The sequence below is a fragment of the Eucalyptus grandis genome, chromosome 6 (genome assembly GCF_016545825.1).
Source record: "Eucalyptus grandis isolate ANBG69807.140 chromosome 6, ASM1654582v1, whole genome shotgun sequence".
Classification (NCBI taxonomy): Eukaryota; Viridiplantae; Streptophyta; class Magnoliopsida; order Myrtales; family Myrtaceae; genus Eucalyptus; species Eucalyptus grandis.
This window is the reverse complement of record NC_052617.1, coordinates 41,686,112-41,709,212: the sequence shown is the minus strand read 5'-3', so window position 1 is coordinate 41,709,212 and position 23,101 is coordinate 41,686,112. Positions and strand designations below refer to the sequence as shown.

Genomic DNA, 23,101 nt, shown 5'->3' with positions numbered 1-23,101 from the left:
ACAACCAGATAGTAATATGAATGGCACGAAATACGTAAGTTCAAGAAAAAGCCATTTTTCTTCTTTTCTACGAGTCCCAGACCGACCACCTGCGTAATGCTCTCTCACATGCTATCTCATATCTTGTGAAGGGATGGTGCGGAATGATCTTTTGTACTTTGTTCACGGTGCATTTGAAAAGTTATGCATTTGTATCACTTTTAAAAATGAATATTACTTGTATTGCCTATAAAAAATTAAGGGAAAATCTCAAATGAGATCCAAAATGGCTTCATTTTCTAAAAAAAAGACATTGAAGTTTGTCTCAAATAGAGATTCGAAGTAGTCATTTAGTCTCAAAAAAGGACTTGACTTGCTGATGCATTTCCGATGCGTATTCCGATGACCTAATCAAAGTATTTTCATCCAAAAAATATTCTATTTTTGTTTTCCATTTCCCCTGTTCATCTTCTCCATCTCTTAGCTGACCTCCAATATCTCGTCGGTGAAGTAATTGTCGGCAAGATCGAGCCACTTCAACTTCTTTAGCCTCACCATCTTCGACGGCAGCGGCCCCATGAACTTGTCGTTGCCCAAGTTGAGTTCTTCAAGTTGGGTTATCGCTCGCAAGACTCTACTAGGGAAGATCCTGGAGAGGTTGAGGAACTGGAGGGAAGTGGGGCTGCGTAGCTTCGGCGGGAGGGTCCCAGTGAGGTTGTTGGTGATGAGCGTGAGGTTGACGAGGTCGCGGAGAAGGCTGATTTCAGGTGGGATGTAGCCCGAGAGGCTAACGGAGGTGATGTTAAGAGAGACAACCCACAAGCTGGTGTCGCACGTGAGTCTGGTGAAGGAGCAATGCGGAAAGGGCGGCAGGGAGGAGGAGGAGGAGGAGGACCTAGTTGCCGATGGTGGTGGAGGGAGGCCTAACCATGGTGGTTTTGAGCTTCGGGAGCACATCCGGGTCGTTCCGTGCGAGGGAAGCGGAGACGAAGAGGAGGAAGAAGAAGAAGACGCCATTACGGGCGGTTTCGTCCTTAGTGAGTTCAGCGAGGTCGGCAAGGGCTCGCGACCTTGCTAGCCACTAGTAAGGGCAGGCGAGGGCTTGCAATCCCTCGCCCGTTGCCTGCGCCTACTGCTAGTGATGGGCGTTGAGCCCTCGCTAGCCTCAGGCGAGGCCGATCCTCGCCGGTCCTGCGACCTTTGCCAACCTTTCCCCACTTCCGATGCTCTTGCTTTGGACAATGCCTATTTTCAATACATATTTAGGTGACCTATTCTGGGGTATTTTTGTCCAAAAAATATTCTCTTTTCATTTTTCTTCTCATGTTGGTATTTTGTCCAAAAAAATATTTTCTTTTCATCAGTTCACCGGCTAGCAAGTTAGGTTCTTTTTGAGACTAAATGACTACTTTAGAGTCTTATTTGAGATAGACTCCACTTCAGGTCTTCTTTTGAAGAAATAAAGCTACTTTGAGCCTCTATTTGGGATTTTTCCAAAAATTAATAAATAAGAGATATTTTTAACGTTCATAAAAATATTTAGACATGCATAATTGCAAGGGATGGAGAGAACTTTTCATTAACTAATTATTTGAATTGATATAAGTGATCAATATTAAAAAAATATTTTCCAAAAAACAAACAGAATCTTAAAAAAAACCAAAGGCTAAATTGCTATTGCTCTATCCATTATCAGCTTTTCTCCATCACGTTCTTCCAAATTCTATTGCTCATCTGTCTTCAATCTTTTTATTTAAAAGAAAAGATAAAACCTAAGTTGTTCTCTGCAAATATCAGCAATTTTTTAGCATATTGCTACAACTTTGATTACGCACGATGCTAGCTATTTATTGATCAGCCTTGGGTAACTGTCTGTAACAGCAAAAGTACTGAGGTCCTCCATCTATCTTAAGCATGGCCACTCTAGGGCTCCAAAATAGGAGAACATGACACGATGAATAGTTACAGTTTATCGCAATTTACGCGATTAAATACACCATGTACTGTATTTTCGAACAAGCTATATACATCATTACCATTATCCTGAGATAGGATCTGTGCGCAAAGATTCCTTTGCCATTGCAGCACCCCCAGATCGTTTCACGGGACCCGGCGTATGAGCCGAGCATTCAACTTCGACCTCACACATTTACATGTCCTGAGAAGGTGGGACCACTCCCAAGCAAAAGATTCACTTCTCCATAGTGTAGTGTAGCAACGGTAAATCATCCGACACGTCCCAAGAGAACCTCTTTGCAGATATAACCTCTTGCTACCTGTGCCAAGTTAATACACGTCTCTGCGAAGAGGCCCTGTTTCATCGCAAGTCCGATGAGCAAACATTGTAGTTGGCACATTCATGGGCAGCTCCCTTATGCAAATTCTTGAGCTACTTGAAACTCGTCCTCAGTTCTAGCTGTCTCTGTCAGATTGCGAAAGCCCACTGCTCTCGCTAATCTCACTTTTACAGAGGGGGCATGAAGCATTGATCTTTAACCATTTATCAATGCACTCAACGTGGAAGACATGGTGACAAGGTAGCTCTTTTAGTTCATCGTTATCTGCATATCTTGACAAGCAAATACAGCAAACCTGCACAAATACAATGGCGACATCACTTTGTCTGCTTGAAGATAAATATCATGCCTAGCTGCCGATAGTAAGCATTTGCCACTTGCTGCTATCATGATAATTTCACCATGTTAAGGAACATATAAGCAGATGTGAGGCAAGGCCTTTCTTTTTAGGACACGAAATCAAATGCTAGCCCTACATTATAGGTCAAAATTCAGCAGGAGGGTGCTTGAAATCCAGAATTGGAATGGGAGGACATAAGTGGGTTTTATGCTTACTGCGTCTTCTCCCGACAAGAAACGCTCCTTTTCTGTCCCTGGAGCTAAGACCCCACCTTCACTTCCTCCTGTGATAAATTCCTCGCCGTCAGCATTTAAGTCTTGCTTCACCTTGAATTTGTAGATAGGAAGAGCATTGATGGATTCTGAGGTGGCTCCTCTTGTCTGTGAAAAGTCTTCTCGGATGCCCAGAACAGACATTATGCAAGGTAGGCAGCAACAAATTGTTGCGCATAGTATAAAAGGCATGGCATATCCAATACAGCTAAAAGTTAGAAATACTATACATAACCTGCAAAAGGGCCACAACACATATATTTCGTCAAGCACATCAATTACATGTATAGACAGAACAGAACAGTGTCCTTATAAATTGGTACCTATACAGTTTTGGAGCATCAGAAGGTGAAGAGTGACCTCCGAAAATCCACACATTGCCGACAACAAACCATACAGCAAAAAAACAGTCTAAGGCCATCTTGAAATGGTCCACCAGCCCACTAATTCTGCAAAAACGAAATTAGCTGTTGATTCCATCTATCATAGATTGTACAGACTAGGTTATTCTGAATGATGCCAATAATCCCACAACGTGAAAATTGAAATTCAATTTGAATAGATGAGAAGCAATCATCATTCATGAGCAGCATAAGAAACGATTGAACTTTACCGTGAACTCAGAGTGTCTGCAATTTGGCCATTCCATGATGCCGATTCTTCAGAATGTTGATTGCCCTCATCTGTGGACTGTGTGACAGAGATGGCTGTATAAGATCTAGGCTCTGATTGACTGCTATGAGAAGTCCCTTGATGGGATCGACTGGACTGCTGATCACTACCACGGTTGCCAGAACGATAACGCCAGTAAAGAATAGGCAGCGTCGCCACACAACCAGATGCATAACCTACAATCCATGCAAATAGTGGAGCCTCTGGATTTTCATGTCTTGACAATGACAAAACTACCATGGATGCTATAATTTGACCCACGGTGACAACTAACTCCACTGAAATCCATAGTCCAGAATTCAATGGACTTGTTCGATGCTGGTGGTAATCATCACTCCTTCTCGTGCTAGAGGAATTCACGGAGTTCAATCTGTTTGATGAATTTACAGTTGTTTGATCCGCAGGGGCTGGCATGCTAGGCGAAAGTCCATCCTCATCCTCTGTCAAGTCTACCCTGCGTTGCTGATCACCATGAGATGCTGTCAATGAGGCGTCCCCATTTCTCTCTACATCAATTATGTGCTGATGACCATTACTACTCTCCACTTGTTCCATTAGCAAAGGATACCGATCTATCTGACTATCTCTATGTCGTTCGGGAGCTCCAACATCCATCTAAGTCGACCCAAAGACAAACCTATATGGCAGGAGTGTCCAACATAGTAAGTTATAAGTCACGAGCTTCCTGTCTTATTGAACTTGCTCCAATGAATAATAGCTCAAAAACATATGAAAATTTTATCATCTTTCAACAGAACTCCTGACTCTTGGCATTCAGCAAATGTCAACAAATAAACCGATCATCGAGCTTCTCTTCTAAGAAACCTCTAGAATAGGAGCAATAGATATCATAATTATCATTACCACGAGCTCATTAAACTCAGGAAACAGCAATTAAAGAAGAACAGCAATCAGAGAGTTAAAAGAAACACTAAAACCTAATGCCAGGACCATGTAAAACCCAAGACCCGATCGGAGAACCGCAGAGGTTCGAGATGCATCCTAAACCTATTCAAAGACGAAAAAGTTACAATACTAAAGGAACCAGACTGAAAATCAAAGACCCGGTCTTTCGTGGAAACCCCTTAATTCCTACAAAAATTCATGCTAACCCATGAAACTGCACGATGAATCAACATCATGGTAGGTCTCAAAGCGATCACCTGAGCAGAATTCGCAAAATCAAGATTCGATGCGCATCATCGGCCGGTCATATCATTTCCAAGAAGAGCCGCACGTCGGAAATCACGAATGCCATCGATTACCCAGATTCGCATCAACCCACCAAGACGGAGGAAGAGGAAGAAGGAGAGAGCGAACGCAGCTCGGCGAAGTGGACTGGAGATCGAGCGAGGAGGGAGGGGGGGGGCACCACTCACCTCGAATTCACATTTCTCAGAGCATATATGACGTCAGCTTCCTGTTCAGAACGAGAGAGAGAGAGAGAGAGAGAGAGAGAGAGAGACGAGATCAGCGCACGGGGCGTGGCGGTGACCGAGCGAGACGTCTGGTCCGTCGGATTAGAGAGGGACGGACGGCCACGGACGCCCCGACCGGGTTGTGGACTGTTCTAACAGCCCCCGGTCCTTTCCACCGCTTGAGCTACTCTTCTTTTGTCGAAGTGGGGGCGGGTCCCACCCGTTAAATCTGACGGCCTACGCGCTTTTACGGTCCAAGTTATCTATATCTTAAAAAGGCCGAGGTTTTATCGAGTACTGAATTCGAGATTTGCTTGATTGGTTTAAAGAATAATTAAAAGAAGTTGGAAATTGAAGTAATCGAGATTTTTGGTACTTGTTATATAATTATATATTATTGCGATAATTCTTCTTTGATGCTATGGAACTTGGGTTTTACCACGAATATTATATATTTAAATCGTGAAATCGAGATTACTTAAGGAGTAAAAGAAGGGAGTGGCTACACCGAAAATGATCATGCTTCCCTTTATTTAGGAATAACTAGTTCTTTCTTGTACGTTATGAGCATGGTCCGTTCGAGATGATTTGTATGATTTTCTGTAGGGAATAGGAATATGAATTTCAAAAGTGATGGTACGTGCTTATAAAAATAGAATGTATATTGGGTAATCACCTGGAGAAATCGGATATTGATTATTAATGCCGTGTAACGGTCTCTTTACTTTTCCTACATCGAGATGAGAAACGGGTATTTGTTATTTTATCTAAGGGACATAAAATGGAAATAATTGGGGCTGATAAGTCAACCACCTGCTTGCGTGGCCTTTGAATAATTTAATTTGAGTTGAGGGGCTCGAAGACCGAAAATGTGGTTGGTAAAGTCAAATATGTTAACCATTGGGGTTCGCCCTAGTGGCCACCCTTCTAACATGGAATGGGGAGGTGAGGGATTCAAATCCCACCTTCCGAGGGGATGGGGATAGGGACGCGTAAGTTTGAAAGTGGGTTGCGACTCCACGCCCGCAAGAGGCGGGCGCAAGTCCGCAGTGAGTGTAGAGTAGGAATAGAGTAGGACTGACCAAAAAAAAAAAAAAGAGTCAAATATGTTTAAAGAGTGGTGGGTTTTGCAGCTACGTCGCTACTCGATTGAATTGTTCTTCAATTCATCAAGTACAGTTGGCAGCACGTAACGTCGCAGGTCATGTGCTCTTTTCATCATCATCGTGTCTTTCCACTCACAAAACAGGATCCGTTCAAGCCCATTGTCAGCTCTGTGGATCGTTCATTCCGACCGTTGATCACCCAGACTGCTCCTTTTGATGTTCTTCACCAGAACCATAGCTTTTGAATGATAAAGGGATTGACTTATTGGTCTAGCGTTCGGTGCGAATGCAGTGGATACCCTGTTCCAATCGCAGTGAGGCATGTGCATGAGGCATTTGCTAAGAAACGAAAAAGATAACCAAAATCAGTAAAAGACAGATCAACTCTTGTCATTTCAATAAAGTTTAAACATCATAACTGTACGGTTCTCAATCATAGAAGAATCACTCAAAGGTCAATATGTCTCTCACCATCCTCCTATTTTAACTTGGTGATTTGTGTCTGAAGTATTTCAGCATTTCTAGATGCACTCTGGCTTCTCTATCAGATGTAAATTGCTGGTCTCATTGATCATTTGATGTTTGAATGCACCTAGCTATTTCAAAGTGGCCTTGCGCCTTTACTTGCATTTCTGTGAACGCTTGTTGGGAAAGACAATGAAGCCTGAGAGTGCAATGCATTTTGGTGATTCACCAATTAGGCCTAGGCGATAGAGAAATGCTGCTGATTTGCCTTACTGTCAAACCACTTCCAGGATCCACACCCCCCACCTACCGCCCCCCCTCTTCCCACGGTGGAAAGTCTTTGCTTGAATATGTGTTGAAAGAGAATACACTAAAGTTAATAACTATCTGATCTCAAAAGATTAAAAACAAAGAAGATGAATGGCTTCATTTTGTTACCATTGTGTAGTTTGTTTTATCAGACGGTTAGTTCGACTTTGTCTTTGGAGCAAACCTTGCTGAAACCTGATGATGGCTTCGGCTTGAAATTTTTTTGTCATTATCAGTGTAGCTATCCTGGAAAGTTATGTTAGGTTATAGTCAAGGACTATTTGCAGGCTTCCTACTCAACAACGCCAAAGGACTGTCGCAATTTAGGGCACAAAATGAATAATAAAGAAGATCTGAGTTATCAGTTTACTCACCATCCAGGGAATATCTCTGCTTTTTCAATAATTAGTGCATCAAGCAACTGCTGTTTCTTTAGCAGCTCTATCCACTTGAACAATGTTCTAGGACATCTAAGGTGAAAAAGTGTCCTGATAGGCCAAATTGTAGTTTCCATTTTCGATTTTGATCTTATACACTGTGCCCATGATTCAACCTAATAGTGAGATCACCACAGGAAAATGGGTTGCAAAGATTATAGTTAAATGAATGTTCCCGACCTTGTATGATATGATAGAGCTCATCTCCCTTAGGATATGCCACTCGCTGTCCTTTTGGTTCCTGCTAGAAGAGTAAATCATAAAAGTCCATGAAAATATTGCTTTTGTTTTTCAGATGAGGTATGTGACATCCCGATTTTCTGATTCTATTTTCAATAAATTGAGACGGGCATTTCGTTGGCACGCATATAGTTCTTTTCCTTGAGTTGGCCACTCATGTGGAAACTAGTCTATCGGATGAAGCTGTTAAGAGTTTCTAATGCATTAGACTCGAGAATTTGATCAGGAAGCGACCTTTCGACCGAGCTAGTCTGCAAGGGTCATTACGGCACAATTAAAATCGATTAAATATTGGAGATAGGTCGACTCGACAAAAGTATGCGATCAGGTGTGGGTGATTCCACCAGATCGCACAATTCGTGTCGATCGGCACTGGACCGACTTTTCTTTCGATTGGGTACCCTGTGTTCGTATTTGAAACCTTGAGATTACCCCGACAATCGAAAGTCGCCAATGTTTCAAAGATGTACATTGTGGCTTGAGATGATCAACTACAGGTCAAATGCATGAAAATCTCTAAAGGCTACCCGGTAGGTTGGGCCGTGCTAGTATCGTGCCAAAGTGAAATTAACCCTGGAATTGAGATCGAATTCAGAAATTTGAAGTCAGGGTGTGTCACAAATCATTTTAGGAATATTAACTCACCTTCGGAAGATTTTTCATGTAATCAGAATTTTTCAGAAATTAAATCCGAGAATGGCTATTTTGGCTCGAGAAATTAGTAGGCCCGCATTTAGTCTTGCTTTTTGGACTTAAGTTGGTTCTATGGACAAGTGAAGATGTGAATTGAAGTGTGGTGACATTGAATTAATTTTATCGACTTTAATTTGGACTCAATTGGAAGAGACTTGATGGTAATTGAAGAAATTAGATGTACGAGAATTGGACCCCGACGGAAAATGAAAGTGCAACCATTGGAGAAGTTGTGGAGGATTTGAGTGAGTGAAAGATGACATGGGATGATGTCATGGTGATTAGAGCCAAGTGATGGGAGCTTGACAAGTGGAGGGTTGAGATTTAATCTCAAAAAGCCACCCATCAACATCATCTTCAACCTCTAGCTCCTTGGATTCCGAAATGGGAAGAGAGGGAGAGAGAATCCGGCCGGCCAGCAGCTGCTCGACGCCGCCCCTTCGCCGCTCGTCGTCCGCCATTCGTCGCCGCCGAGCCAGCCCGCCCGTCGCCGTTCGCCGTGCCACCGCGCGACGCCCCACGCTCGCATGCGTGCGCCTCGCCCCTCCGCTCCGCTCCGCTCGCACCAGCCCGTCACCACCGTCGTCCCGAGCTACTAGCCGTCGTCGGAGACCCCGCTAGGCCGCCGTGAGCCATCGGCGAGCTGCCGCCCCTCTTCTCCGCCGTTCCCCGCGCCTGAACTGCCGCCGATCAGCCACCGTCCAGCCGCAACCAGAAGCTGGAAAAAATGGGTATTGCAGCCCGCTCGTGACCCGTTTTGGCCGTCTTCCCGAGCCCGGATGCTCGGCCCGCCTTGAGGAAAGTCGATCATTGCGTCGCCCTCGTCGTTTTGGTCCGCTCGGCTCACTAATCCGGTGAGTTTAGCTCACTAAACCTTGATTAGACGGTTAATGATGCCCTAAGTGTGCTTAGTCTAAGTTAAGTAAGTTTAGGTGGTTAGATTAGTTTATTTGGTTGAGGATTATATTAAGATGTTTAATTAAGTTAAAGTGTGTTTAGTTTAAAGTTAAGTATGTTTATTTTAATATAAAGTCTTGATGTGACATAATAGGGTTTTACTTTTGAATTATTTAATGATTTCGAATTCTGGAGTTTATAATATTATATTATATTCCAAAATTATTAAAATATTATTATTAAAAAAATGGAAAAATTATTTTTGACCCGATTCTTAGAATTTCGTGTCGATCATTTGTTGTGCGTTCGGATTTCGAAATTGATGGTTGGATATTATAGATTGAGCGTGGATCGTGAAATATATGGATATTATTATTTAATTAATTTTCGGAATAAATTTAATTATTTAATAAATTCTGAAAATTATTTGGGAACCTTATTCTCTCGAAATTTCGTCTTTGATCATTATTGTGTGTATTCATAATTTGAATTTGATGATTGATTGTGGCAAATGGAGTGTGATTGTGATAAATAGAGATTTTTTTTTTTTTTTTTTTAATTTATAAAATCCTAAGTGTAGAAATTGATGGGAGATTGGCCGTGATTGACCACCTATTATGAGTCATGCCGAGTGAGGCCGTGATGTACCACCTAGGAAAGGTCGTGCCCAGTGAAGCCGTGATGTACCACCTAGGAAAGGTCGTGCCCAGTGAGGCCGTGATTAACCACCTATTAGAGGTCGTGCCCAGTGAGGCCGTGATGGACCACCTATGAGAGGTCATGCCTAATAGGGCCGTGATGAACCACCTATGAGAGGTCGTGCCCAGTGAGACCGTGATGGACCACCTATGAGAGGTCGTGCCTAATAGGGCCGTGATGAACCACCTATGAGAGGTTGTGCCCAGTGATGCCGTGATGTACCACCTAGGAGAGGTCGTGTCTAGTGAGGCCGTGATTGACCATCTATTAGAGGTCGTGCCCAGTGAGGCCGTGATGGACCACCTAATTAAAGGTTGTGTCGAGTGGGGCCGTGATTGCCACTGTTTGTTAAACCTTCCTATAGGGCCGGGATTGAGAGCAATGAGTTATTTGCTAGAATGACATGTAATCGGCCCAGTCGATTGATCGCTGAGACGATCCAAGTGGTTGAATTGTTTTGATAATGTGATTGTGCCATGGTTGTTTGGTTATCATAATTGTACGTGGTTGAATTATATAAATTGTGCTAACCTGCGGATGAAGGCTGAGGCGAGTAAGTCTTCGTGTGATGTGGCTAGGCCACCGGGCGTATTTTCTTTCTAATAGGGGTTTAGGGGGTTGAACTTGCTGAGACATCGTCTCATCCTGGTTGTGGGATCAAAATTTCAGGTCCCTGGTGGACGGAGCTACCAGATAGCTTTGGTTGGCCTTGAGGAGTTGTAGAGGTGAAGTCATAAGATTGGAGAACGTGTCCGACTTGTAGGTCGTAGGACAATTCATTTTTAAGAGCCGATCTTTTGTAGACTTTTGGCCGTAAACCTCTGTTTGTAATTCTGTTGAATTATGGAAGTGTTATGTTGTGGTTTTGCTTCCTGCTTTTCTATCCCGTATTTTATTGTCAGGGGTTTTATAATGCGTTCCGCTTGCGCATTAATAAATGTATGGGGTCGGCGATACTACCTGGGAATGTCGCATTGGAATGACCATGGTGGGATGTTGACGCGTTCGAGGTTCGGGGCGTGACAAGGTAAATATAGCAATCATCCATCAATACCTAGGACCAATTGCAAAATGAACTTACAGGTTCAGTTTAAGTTTTGCGGTCGTGGTATTGGAGGAAAATTTTTATAATCCAATTTATGGGATAAGATTGAAAATTTACCTGCACGAACCAAATTGAACTATGAAACACGCATGGTTTAAGGGAAAGAAACCAAAATAGAGTGAAAGGATGTCTAAATGGCTCTTAGGACTTCTTTACAGGAAAGAAAATGGCTCTTGGGAATGGCTACCTGGAGTCTACCTGTTCTAGGGACACAGCTTCCAGGACAGCACAACAAGAAGGATGCCTGATGCTTATATATGAATGCCATAATCTGCCGGCTTAATTAAGCTTGCGAGTCAATTAAAGATACTTCTCTTCTTTGTTTGAGTTGTTTTCCAGTTAGAGGTCTCTTTCTATATACTATCGTGCTCAACCTTGACAAGAAGATAAGACTGGAGATGGAAGTATGCAATGCACAGCGATCCAATTATTGACACCACCAATACACAACTACGACAACTAGATACCGAGACAGCAAATTACATTCGAACAGGGCTGGCTGTAAGTGCTTCCAGTTTTCTTTACTTGATAGCTTATAGTAGCATTCCAATTCTTGTCGTGCTCTCTTTTCTTACAACGGGCTAGTGCAAGTGACCTCTATTTTTTTGCACGCTCAATGCTCCAGCCAACGTGGAATGATCTTTATGTCCAGTACCATGTGAACAATGTCAAGTACATCAGCTGGATTATTAGGTTAATTCTTTCTCTCTACAACTTCAGTTTCAACAGTTTTATCTCGTTCTCTACGGAACAAACTTCTGGGTCGTCAGGGGTGTTCCTCGGTCGACATTGGAGAACAATGAGCTTCATAGTGCGAATAAAGAGTTCCGAAGAGACTGTGGGAGGGACAGTTCATTGCGGTCTCCATTGACAGTAGTGAGAGAGGTACCTGGACAGTGACGCGGATGAAGGAATCGAATTTGATCACTTGGTGCTTCTTGGAAATGGATCAGAAATAGCAAGGACTTTAACAGATCGGGCAGAAATTCTGCATCCACCGTACCATATATGCATATCTGAACTTTTAGCAAGTTGCACATGCTGCTGCCAAGGAACGTAACAGCACCACCAAACCCTTGGTACCCAAACACCACCTTCTTGTGCGTTAGAATGTCAGCCTATTTTGTTTCTTCATCGACTTCGTTTTGAAACAATAGGGAATATAGCTATGAGTTCTTACTACAGTTACATTAACTTGTAATGATCCGACTCGTTCCGAGAACATCTTCTAAAGGTTAACCCAGAAAAGAAAGATGGAGATGACATATCTATAACCTAAAGCTATCAAGGTTATGTTTTCCTCCACTGCGAATCAGAGAAGTGTCCAACTGAGTCTCTGGTTGGTGACTCACAATTTTGGAACACGACCCACATGCAGACTCAATTGAATATAAATAGGGGTAATGCTCACGCTTACAATCCGCCAAACGGAATACGGATTAGAGGAATTTCCCACGATTCTGAGGATGAACGAAAATAGGACCCTTTATTGTATCGACAATTTTTTCAATCTATAAATTTATTTATTAACTGCCCTGCCACTGCACGAGTACTGTTTCAACCACACTTTGTCTCCATCATCATTTTGATGAGAAAGATGAGTTCATCGAGATTTAACTCATTTACATGCATGTAGAAGCGACGTAATAATCCGTCGGCTAAGTCATATTTAATAGTCGCATGAATTTCACCCCAGAAGTATTTAGGTAAATGCATTGAAAAGCTAAGGGCGCGGGATACTTCAAGGAGATGGCGATTTTTGCGCTCAGCAATACTATTTTGTTGCAGTGTCATTCGGCAGGTTGATTGGTGAAGGATGCCTTTTCCTCTCAAAAAACACCCAAAAATTGGTTATAATACTCAGTATCATTATCTGTATGAAGAATATTAATAATAGTGTGGAATTGGTCACAACTATTTGATAAAAAAGTTTAGAATAGGGACTTGAATTCAGACTTGGCACTCATCAAGTATGTCCAACATAAATGAGTATGATCATCTATAAAAGTGATAAACTATCGTTTCCCAATTTTTGTTGGCACGGGTGAAGGACCTCAAACATCACTATGGATTAAATAAAATGGCGACGATGTACTATACTGATTTGTACTATAATGAGTACAATGATTTTTAGAAAAAAGACAATTGTCATAGTGTAATGAAGAAACATCCACACCTCTGAACAACCAAGGAAACAAATGTTTCGAGTATCCAAAGCTAGGATGGCCCAATCTATGGCGCAAAACCATAATTTTTTCTTGAACAAGTGAAGAACTGAAAGTTCCATATGCTTGAGCTTTTTCATCAAAGACAAACTCCTCAAAATAGTAGAGATCATCCCTCATTCTAGCATTGCCAATTGTCTTCCCCGAGATATGATCCTGAAACTCACAATGGGAAGCAAAAATGATAACATGAAAGTTAGACTCTTTAGAAAGTTTACTAATAGACAATAGGTTACAAGCTAACTTAGGACCATGCGGTACATTATCAAGTGTAATAGAATCAGAAAGTAGTACCGATCCTTTGCTTGCAATGAACGAAAAACTCTTGTCAACAATCTGAATTTTTTGGTTGCCGGGACAAGTAACATAAGATGTGGACAGATATGGAATATTAGTCATATGGTCTGATGCTCCTGAATCAATGATCCAAGGTACAAGATATGAACAACAAGAGAAGGCTTTTAGGTTTCGACCTTGGTGGGCAATCGAAGTAGTAGGATTACCCGATATGGACCCAACCTAAAGTAGCTGCAGAAGATGGTTTAGTTGTTCTTTGCTGAAAGTGAATGCAGTTGCCTCATTAGCTATAGGAGGCACAAGCTAAGATGGCTTATTATCACCGTTGAACGAAGCAGGTCGGCCATGAATCCTCCACAGGTCTCCTGTGTATGATGGGATTTGTTGCAGACATCACACCAAATATGGGGTTTCTCATCTCATCTTTGTAAGTTGGTAGGGATTTTGCTTGCATTTACCTTGGAAACTATTGTTGCAGGAACACGATTCTTCTTGTCTTTGGAGGTAGCTAATGCTAAACCCTTGTCACGCCCTTGAACCCCAAGCGTGCGAACATCCCACGATGGTAGATTAAATTGCGACATCCCAGGACTCGTCATCGACCCCGTCTTTTATCTTTTGATTAAATACAAGCGGAAGCATTTAATATAAACAACACTCGGTCAAACAACAAATAACAAGGATAGTAAGAACACTGCAAACATTCCAAAATAGCACTTTAATTTATAAATTATTACCAAAATAGCACTTTAATTTATAAATTATTAACTCTATGAAGTTTAATAATTACAAGCTTTTCTACAGCCACTTCTTACCGACAATCTCAAAAACTTGTAGGGTTAGGGTTAACCCAAATTTCACTAACTATGAGGCTGACTAAAAGTGATGCTAGGCACACCCGCATCTTGGTCCTTTAGGACCCCAAACCCCACACGACGATTCTTTACACTACGGACCTGAAAATAGTTAACAACAACATATAAATCTCAGCGAGTTAATAGCCTAAGTCTCAATTAGGATGCAAATTTGCCTAGAAAACCGCCTAAACATGCAACGGTAGACAATCTTACCTTGTTTTGGTACACTTCTGTATATTAGTACATCACATATGCCATTATTAATGTAACTAGCATGATTAATAACCAGAATACATAACTTTCATGCACCAAGCATCTACACGAGTCCTGATTATAAGGAAAAACCTATTTTGGCCCATCCCATACCGTGCCTCACAATTTTACCTCATAATCAGGTGTAATGCATTACAATTATTTACACGTGTTTTGTTTATTATAACCCTTCAAGCCATAGTCAATATATGAGTTGGTGGTCTTTCGGCATGATCAGGTATCGTTCCGCCCCATCGAGCATGGCATCGTTTAGAACCCCCACCTAGACGGCATTCCATGAGGAGCATCGATCCGGTCTCAATCGCGACTTGGCATCTGGGTCCTCACCGGGCATTCGATAAATATTGAGCATCATCCCCAAACTCTCGTTGGGTGACGAATTCAATTAAGTAACCACATAAACATGCCAACATTCAAGCACAATTTTTATCTGCCATCAATTAGCTTAGTATAAAAGAGTTCATACTTAAATAATAAATTTCGGAAAATCTTTACATTTAAAATTCCGATAAAATAATCGCACATGGTCATGTACATTAAACACGGCGTCCAAACATGACACCTCAAAATTTGTCATTTTATTTTCAAATAAACCTTCTTTGAAAATAGCACTTAAACTTATGATTTGGGCAATCGACAACATAACATTAACAGCTCAGATAGTCATAATTATGCATTCACACAATAAATCAAGCATAAAATTCTACTTAATTTCTAATCCGTCACTAATTTCCACTAATTGTGATTAATTACCGCTAAATGAGATTAATTAAGCTAATAGTGATTAATTACACTAACTATACTGACCAAAAAAATTACACTAACTACAGTTAATTAAGACTAACTATAATTCATTAAAATTAATCGTTGCAATGAATCTAATTGTGATTAATTAATATTAATTGCAATTGATTAAACTAACTACGATCAATTAGGCTAATCACGTTTAATTAATCTAAACATGATTAATTAAAGTAACTATGGTTAATTTAAACTAACTACGATTAATTTAAATCAACTATGGTTAAACAACCCAACCACGGTTACTTTAAACTAATTACGGTTATTTTAAATTAACTACGGTTGATTAACCCATCCATGGTTACTTTACACTAACTACAATTACTTAACCTCACCTAGTTACTTAAACTAATCATGGTTACTTAAACTCATTGTCTTTAATTAGGACAAATCTACCTTAACCTTAATCTAATCCATACTTAACCATTACTAACTAACACTAACTGCCATTAACCATAATTTGGTCTTACCCCTAAATGCAATTAACTTCATAATTAAGGATTATGAGTTAACTTATGGGTTTTCCAGCAGCGATAGTGGTGGGACGGCATCGAGGACGTGATATTTGCGGCTCGAATGGTTGCATGAATGGTGTAGCTTGGTGAGCTTAAGGCTCACGGCCATCTTTTCTTGAGGTGGCTTGGTGGAGGTTCGGTGGTGGTGGCTTGCGGCGGTGGAGATGGCGCAAGGAATAGCGAACACGGCGCGGGTGGACGGCGGTGAGGAACGGCCAAAGGTGGGCGAAAATGGAGGAAATGGAGATGAAGAAGGAGAAGAAGAAAAAGAAAATGGAGGGGAGGGGGCTAAGGTCACTTGAAGGAAAGAATGAGGGGAATGAGGGGAGAAGAGAGAGAGAGAGAGATTTCTTGAGATTTTTCCAAAATTTTCATCATTGGCAATCCAAGAAAATCTCCTAAAATCTTCTCCTCTTTTCCTTTATTTCTTTTGTCCTCTAATCCATAAATGCAAGAGCATTTTGGACATTTCACATACTTTTTGTCTAAATTTTCCAATTTTGCTCTTGGGTTCGGTTCCCTTTCTGGTTTCCAATTATCGTTCGACTATTCATTTTTCAAAAATTTTGGACTTACCGGTAATTAGACGGACAATAAGCAACGTCCAATAAATTAATCTTGAAATTCTTAAAAGTTCGATATTAGAAATCGAATTAAATTTTATGATTAAAATCGATCAAATGCAACTTTGGTACGACCTAAAATATTGGGTGACTTTTAGGGGTTCTCACGCGGTTGACCCATGGTTGATAATTTTCGATCCACGTTTGTATATTTTCAAATCATGAACGACCTTCGGTGGTCATGTAATCACGAGGGTTCAATCACATATTTGAGTACAAGATCAATAGAAAATCGGTTTATTGTCATTCGGGCCAAGTATTGTAATCGTGAGGAATCACTCACAAATCGACTACGCACTTCCGTCGAATTGATTTATATCCGTTTGCTAATTGATTTATAACAGTATAGTATTGACTCTTGTTGATCCTTATGGTTGAGCGGTCGATCCCTGATTAAATTATCTGGTCTTTTGCTTTTTAACTCTTTACGGTTTCACCTAATAGATTAGTTAATAGATTAGTTAATTTGTGAGTGATTAGTTCAGAGTAAAATAATCATAAGTTTATCGATGAAATAAACATTTCATATTTTTTGAAGTATGAGCCAAATTTTGGGATATCACAACCTTCTAATGGTCCATCCTTTCAGCTGTAGTTGCCTTGCCCAATATTATTCCTCATCTACTTTCTTCTCTCCGAACCTCTGAGAAGACCTTTTCTATAGGTGGAAGAGGCTGTTTCCCAAATATTCTGTCCCAAATTTCATCAAACTCATCCTTACTAGGAAAGCGTAGATATGTTATGCTTCTACAATCTTCCAATACCGATTATCACCTTCAATACACATTCACTCATGGTCATTGAATAAATCCAGCTCCTGTCACACACGTTTCAAAGTGTGAAAGTATTCTGTGACAATTTCCTCTCTTTGCTGCTTCTTCCCCAGTTTCAATGTTAACTCGTAGATTTGAGATTGATTACCCAAATTTGAATATATCTCACACACATCATCCTAGAGTTCCTTAGCAGTATGATAGCCCAGACAATTTGCACCAATCTCTTATTCCAAGGAGTTGGTCAGCCACATTGTAATCATCGAATTCTCCGCATCCCAGATAGCCCAAGTGAGGTCATTTGTTTCTGGTTTTGTGATATCTTCAGTTAGATAGCCAATCTTTCCTTTGCCTCGTATGTACTTTCGAACGGATTAAGACCACCAAAGAAAGTTATCTCCATTCAGCTTTATGGAAGTGATCTGAATAGGAAGAGGTTCAGTGGACTTTGTGAGAAGTGATGGGAGGTTAGATTGGGTGGTTGATGATTCTTTTGACATAACGATTGAATGATCAAAGGGAAAGACTAGAAAATCACCCAAGGTAAATAGTTAAAGGACCTTTTGGCTCTAATACTATGTTAAAAAATACCGACGCATGTATTAGTTTATCTCTAAAGACACAATAAGTCTCTATTTATAAACATTAGGAACCCAATTGCAATTAGGACCTATTTAACAGGTAGTTGGTAGCTAATCGATACAATTATCACTAATTAATAGCAGCAATAGCTAACACTAATTAATAGCAAGAGACACATTCCAACAAGGACCATATGGGCTAAATCGAACCCTGAAGCAACTGTAGTTGAAGGAGTGCAAACAAAAACAGATTGTACTCGAGGTTTTGTGAATGAGTATCTCGGGGTCACTTGTTATGAACATTCAATTAAAGGAGCTTTGCCGTTTTCAATCTGTTGGCTTCTTCCACGTTGTGTATGATCGACTCTATTGAAAATCAAGTTATCTCGTATTAGGTATGCTTCCCAAATATCTAGGGACCCTTGTTAGCACGGCCCTTAATGAATAGAACTCTGGCTCTTGGGAAATGGCTTGTTTGTACCAATTCTTGGGGGAGAGAGCCTTGCCTCCAGGACAGGACCACAGTACAACCCTCTCAATGCCAATGCCAATGCCTGTATAAGAATGCCACAACACCTTCAGTCCTGCCTCAAACTTGCCTCAACCAAGTAAGAGACTTCTCTTCTTTGTTTAAGTCATTTTTTGGTTTTCTAGCGAAAGATGGACTTGACTTACTTCTTACTTCCGTGTTTAACTTTCTGAACAAAACTGCTTTCCAATAAACAAATCAGTACAAAAAGGTTCATGGACCACCATATAACAGCTATTTTCTTATTTGAGTTCATCTGCTTTTTTTCCCCCTTTATTTAATTTTGCTTCAGTTATTGCTATTCCGTGGAATTTGTTTGGAACTGAACCCGTGTTCAGGATGAAGCTTATGTTTGTTATGATTATGCCAAGTATTAATTCTTTTTTCCCGGGGTGGGTGTAGCTCGCTAGTTTTCTTGTAAAAGCTTGAACTTTAGCAGATTGGGCAGGCGACAATTCCGCTAAATAGACTAAGTTCATGTTTGCAGATTGTTCCAAAAACAAATCATGCCTTCCCCTTAAATTTCCGCGTTGTTGTTATGATTCAGATATTGTATCGTCCTTGCAATAACACATGTAGAATAAACTGATCTTCATAAAAGTGCTTAATTGATGCAGCTTACGTAGAGGAAATCACATAAAACACCACTCAGTTCTCATCAGTAGATCCGTGGCAGCGACTTGGACATTGATGATGACAATTTTACCTTCTATTCCCTCATCGGCTTAAGAATCAGTGAATTTGAATTGTGGGGTAAGAACACGTAAACCAAGTAAGTTTGGAAAAGAGGCGAATTCAGCTCCGCCCAGAAGTTTGACACTAGCAATACAAGCCTGATGTCATCTTAGAAACAGCGAACTACACATCAACCTAGTCGAATCAGCGCAGAATCCGAAGTGTGAAAATGAGACAACGCTTCTTCCTAAGAGGAAAGTCACCGAGCCACCGGATTTCAGTAGTGTGTTCCTTTCCATTATCAACAGGATGGCTATGTCGGTCTCAATACTTTCTTATATAAAAGGTAGGCAATGCGACATTACGCTCAACCCTTTCGAGGGAAGAATGCTGCAGGGTGGGCTTGTTTTCCAACAAAGTTTCCCGGTTAGATCATACGAGGTACGCATTAATTGTAGAGTAACCATGGAGGCCCTAATGAACTACTTGCAGGTTGGAGTCTCTTTCACTTTTTTTTCTTTTTTTTTTTTAAGCTCACTTGCCCTTTTCCTCTCAAGCTCATTTCTCTGCTTTTGCATGGCGAAAGAAACGGCACTGAACCACGGCAAGAGTATGGGGGTTACTGGCTGATGGTTTTGGCTGCACACCAGAGATGTGTAAGAGGAACCTAGTGTGGGTGATATGTAAAATGCAGATCGTGGTCGATGCCTATCCTCTCTGGTAATTGGCCATTCTGATGAGCATATTTGATACACTAAAGGCATCAACTTTGTCATGTCCAGAAGATGGTTCAAGTCTCCTGTACTGGGTGAAGTTCCAAGATTCTGTGACGGGATAGGGTCGTATCCCGATATATTAACAAGGGCTGCAGTTCAGTCCCTGATTTTACGCCCTAAGCAAAATATAGCATAACTTACATCCCTCAAGTTTATAACCAAAATGGAAAAGATCATGTGTGGATTGTGAATCACTTGTTGATGATAACACCGGCATGTTCTTTCCTCTAATGTTTACAGGAACAGTGTTATTGAATTAGACACTTGGATGTTTGCATCTGAGAGGCACGGTATGCGGCGAGAGTGGTTCATTCGTGATCCGGCAACCGGAAAAACTATGGTGAAAGCAATATGGTATGTCCGTGATGTGCACTGATTCTGGGGAAACATGCTCTTTCCACCTTCCTTTCAGTGTATATTCTGTACCATTTCAGGGTAACAGTCATGATGAACAAAGAAACAAGGAGACTCTCAAATTTCACAGAGGAGATAAGAAGGGAGATTGAAGTTCATACAGTGAACCGCAGTCCTGTGGTCAACATGGACGGCACGAAACTGCAGCGACTTGATGCAGAGACAGCAGATTACGTTCGAACAGGGTTGGCTGCAAGTGATTCCTACTTTGTAGCGTCCCGAGGTGGTGAAACGCGGAATTTTTCCGTAATTAATATATTTCTAAAAAGTTGGTAGTTTCAAACTAGTCGCTCAGCTTGACAAATTACCGGCATTTACTTCAAATAACCAACTTTAAAAGAAAATTTACTTCGCAAACTTTGCCTCTATCCTATTAAATTGCCAAATAGTTTTATATACCAATTATTATTGAGTCACCAACATACGCTTAAATAAGAGTTGGTAGTTTCAAACTAGTTGCTCAGCTTAATGAAAAGAGAAATTGATGGCTAACTCAAAAGAAAGTTGGGAATTTGATATAATAGTTCTCAACCACTTAAAAATATTGATAACTTCATAAGAAAAATGTTGGCTGGTTATTCCAAAAGTTGGTAATTCCTAAAAGACCAATAAAATGCCCGTAAATAGCTCAGACAAGAGAAGATTAGCTAAAACAAATCTTGGTAACTTAATTGTAAAAAAGCCGGTATGTCGTGAACTCAATAACCAGTGAAGCTGACAAGCAACTAACATTGTAAAATTCATTACAATGTCGATAAATTATCAACCAGTTACCTAACAAACAACTTACGGCTGCACCCATATTAACAACAGTATTTGAAGCTCGCCAATAACTTGAAACGTCCATCGACTAGGAAGAGTTTTGGTTTTTTTACCATGCAATAACTCGTCCTGACTCGATTGCTTTGATTAGTAGCATTTCGATTTTTGTTGTGCTCTATTTCCTTATAATTGGATTCTCCAGGCAAGATGGTACGATCTGGACGTGAACCACCACGTGAACAATGTCAAGTACATCAACTGGATTCTTGAGGTGAGTTTCTTGTTTCTGTATCTCTCGGTTTCCACGGCTTTTTTCATCCCTGTAACTCTAGGGAACGACCATCTGCTCGTCAGGGTGTTCCTCGCACTATACGATAAGGTTCTCGTGAAAAAAAATTGTGGAAAATTCATTAATTTGTGTACATATATCTAAAATTAAAATTTCTCATATTTATATTGAATATATTAATTTTATGATGTAAATATGACCGTTGACCAATTATATTTTTCTTATTATATTTCTCTTTGGATGCAATCAAGACGACTTTTTAGGACAAATTAAAAATTTTATAAAAACAATTCAGAATTTTTTTCAAAATTTATGAAATTGTCCGTCAAGGTCACGACTTTTTAGGTAAATTTTCCTATTTTTTCAATACATGACAAACATCATCAATGATCCGCTAGTACCATGAGCTTAGCGTTTGGTGTTGAATTTGGAAGCCGCCGGAGCTGAAGTAAAGCACAAACTTGAACCCGTCTCCATTGTATAACACCTTTAAATCGTCAGCAAAGTCAAATCTTTCTGCGTAGATATGCAGACTTCGAGCCCCATACGGCTACTACTCCGATGGAAACGATAAGAATCATTGACTTTGGGCTTTCATTTTGGCTATAAAAGCACGATCGCAGTGAAGTGCTACCAGAAAACTCATCTGGAACATCATGGCTCGGAGCAATGCATGTTGTCTGGCGCTTCTCCTCTTATGCGGTGAGTCTTACTATTGTTCAACGAACCTTTCTTCAAGACTGAATGAAAAAAAGTGGGAATGAAGTCCGCGTTTTCCTTCTTTGTTTCTTGATAGGCGCAATCCTGCTGGGAATGAATCCCGGGACGATGGTGATGAGCGCCGTAGCTTGTCCACTGGTCTGCTTGGATGTGGACTATATGACGTGCCCGTCCACTGGGGATGAGCACCTGAGTCCCCAGTGCAACTGCTGCCTCGCTCCTAAAGGCTGCACTCTTCACCTGACCGACGGCACATCAGTTTCTTGCAGTTGAAGAAATCGATGCTAGAAACTGAAGTCTATTCAAAATGCCATGTGCAGTACATCAGATCGAACTTTGCATCTGAAACTGAATAAAGATCGCACAAAATAAGTCTAAGACTCTGTTATCTTTAAGTATTGTTCTGATAATTTCTTCCTTCGTGTTTTGTTCTGTTACTTTCTGTAACTATATAAGTGAGATGACTGTACAAGGACTTGAGCCATTTCCATGACCATTTCTTGGCTTTGTCTGTCGCCGTGGGTTAGAGTCCAAGACCTCATTTGGGTCGAATTTTCTACCATCGCCTGAAGGACTTTCAATACTTTCTGACGACCATATGTTTCAGTTCCTCTTTAACATTTTCTGGCATACAAATAAAGGCTTCATTTACGTTATGATATACAGCAAATGTGATTTTTAAATATACGTGTACTATTCAAATTATTCGAGAGAGAGAGAGAGAGATTTTCCTCATTTACCGCTCACCCTTTCATAAGCAAGAATCAGCAGTTAAAACTTTACTAGATTGTACCTTCCCCCGGTAAACACAGTGGCATAAGAAATTTTATTTTGCCATATCCTTTTCTTTCACAGTCGCTGTATGTACATGGAATTGTCATAAACTATCCTCTTCGATATATATGCCGAGAAATCAGCAGCGCCGTCAGATTATACTCTAACGGTGTAGCTCCGTCGGGTTTTTGACTTTTGAAGATAATGATACAATTGGGAACTGCAGGGCACCGTTCAAAGGATGCACTGTATGAAGATTAATTCTCCTTGACTTGGGATGCCATGTCC

General features: G+C 40.8%; 2 protein-coding genes and 1 long non-coding RNA gene across 6 annotated transcripts; 2 read left to right on the top strand and 1 right to left on the bottom strand.

The window, feature by feature from the left end:
- Window positions 1–1,806: 1,806 nt before the first annotated feature.
- LOC104449852 (E3 ubiquitin-protein ligase At1g12760) lies at window positions 1,807–5,029 on the bottom strand. 4 transcript variants are annotated; one of them, XM_039315936.1, is made up of 5 exons: window positions 4,940–5,029; window positions 3,502–4,197; window positions 3,212–3,337; window positions 2,832–3,123; window positions 1,807–2,571 (listed from the first exon to the last, which is right to left on the bottom strand). In XM_039315936.1, exons 2-5 carry the CDS (start codon window positions 4,173–4,175, stop codon window positions 2,392–2,394), a joined length of 1,272 nt encoding a protein of 423 aa, XP_039171870.1. In that variant the 5' UTR covers window positions 4,176–4,197; window positions 4,940–5,029; the 3' UTR covers window positions 1,807–2,391. The 4 variants fall into 4 exon arrangements, with proteins under 4 accessions (XP_039171870.1, XP_039171869.1, XP_010062439.2 ...); XM_039315935.1 differs by lacking the exon at window positions 4,940–5,029 and adding an exon at window positions 4,724–4,926 and having other exon boundaries at window positions 3,502–4,387; XM_010064137.3 differs by lacking the exon at window positions 4,940–5,029 and adding an exon at window positions 4,724–4,926.
- A 14,701-nt stretch (window positions 5,030–19,730) lies between these two features.
- Window positions 19,731–21,419, top strand: LOC104452021 (palmitoyl-acyl carrier protein thioesterase, chloroplastic-like). The gene is made up of 5 exons (XM_039314575.1): window positions 19,731–19,798; window positions 20,095–20,208; window positions 20,289–20,514; window positions 21,233–21,301; window positions 21,363–21,419. Exons 1-5 carry the CDS (start codon window positions 19,731–19,733, stop codon window positions 21,417–21,419), a joined length of 534 nt encoding a protein of 177 aa, XP_039170509.1.
- A 512-nt stretch (window positions 21,420–21,931) lies between these two features.
- On the top strand, window positions 21,932–22,695 carry LOC120294755. The gene is made up of 2 exons (XR_005552055.1): window positions 21,932–22,021; window positions 22,116–22,695. It is a non-coding gene; the product is annotated as an uncharacterized LOC120294755 (long non-coding RNA).
- The last annotated feature ends 406 nt before the right edge of the window (window positions 22,696–23,101 follow it).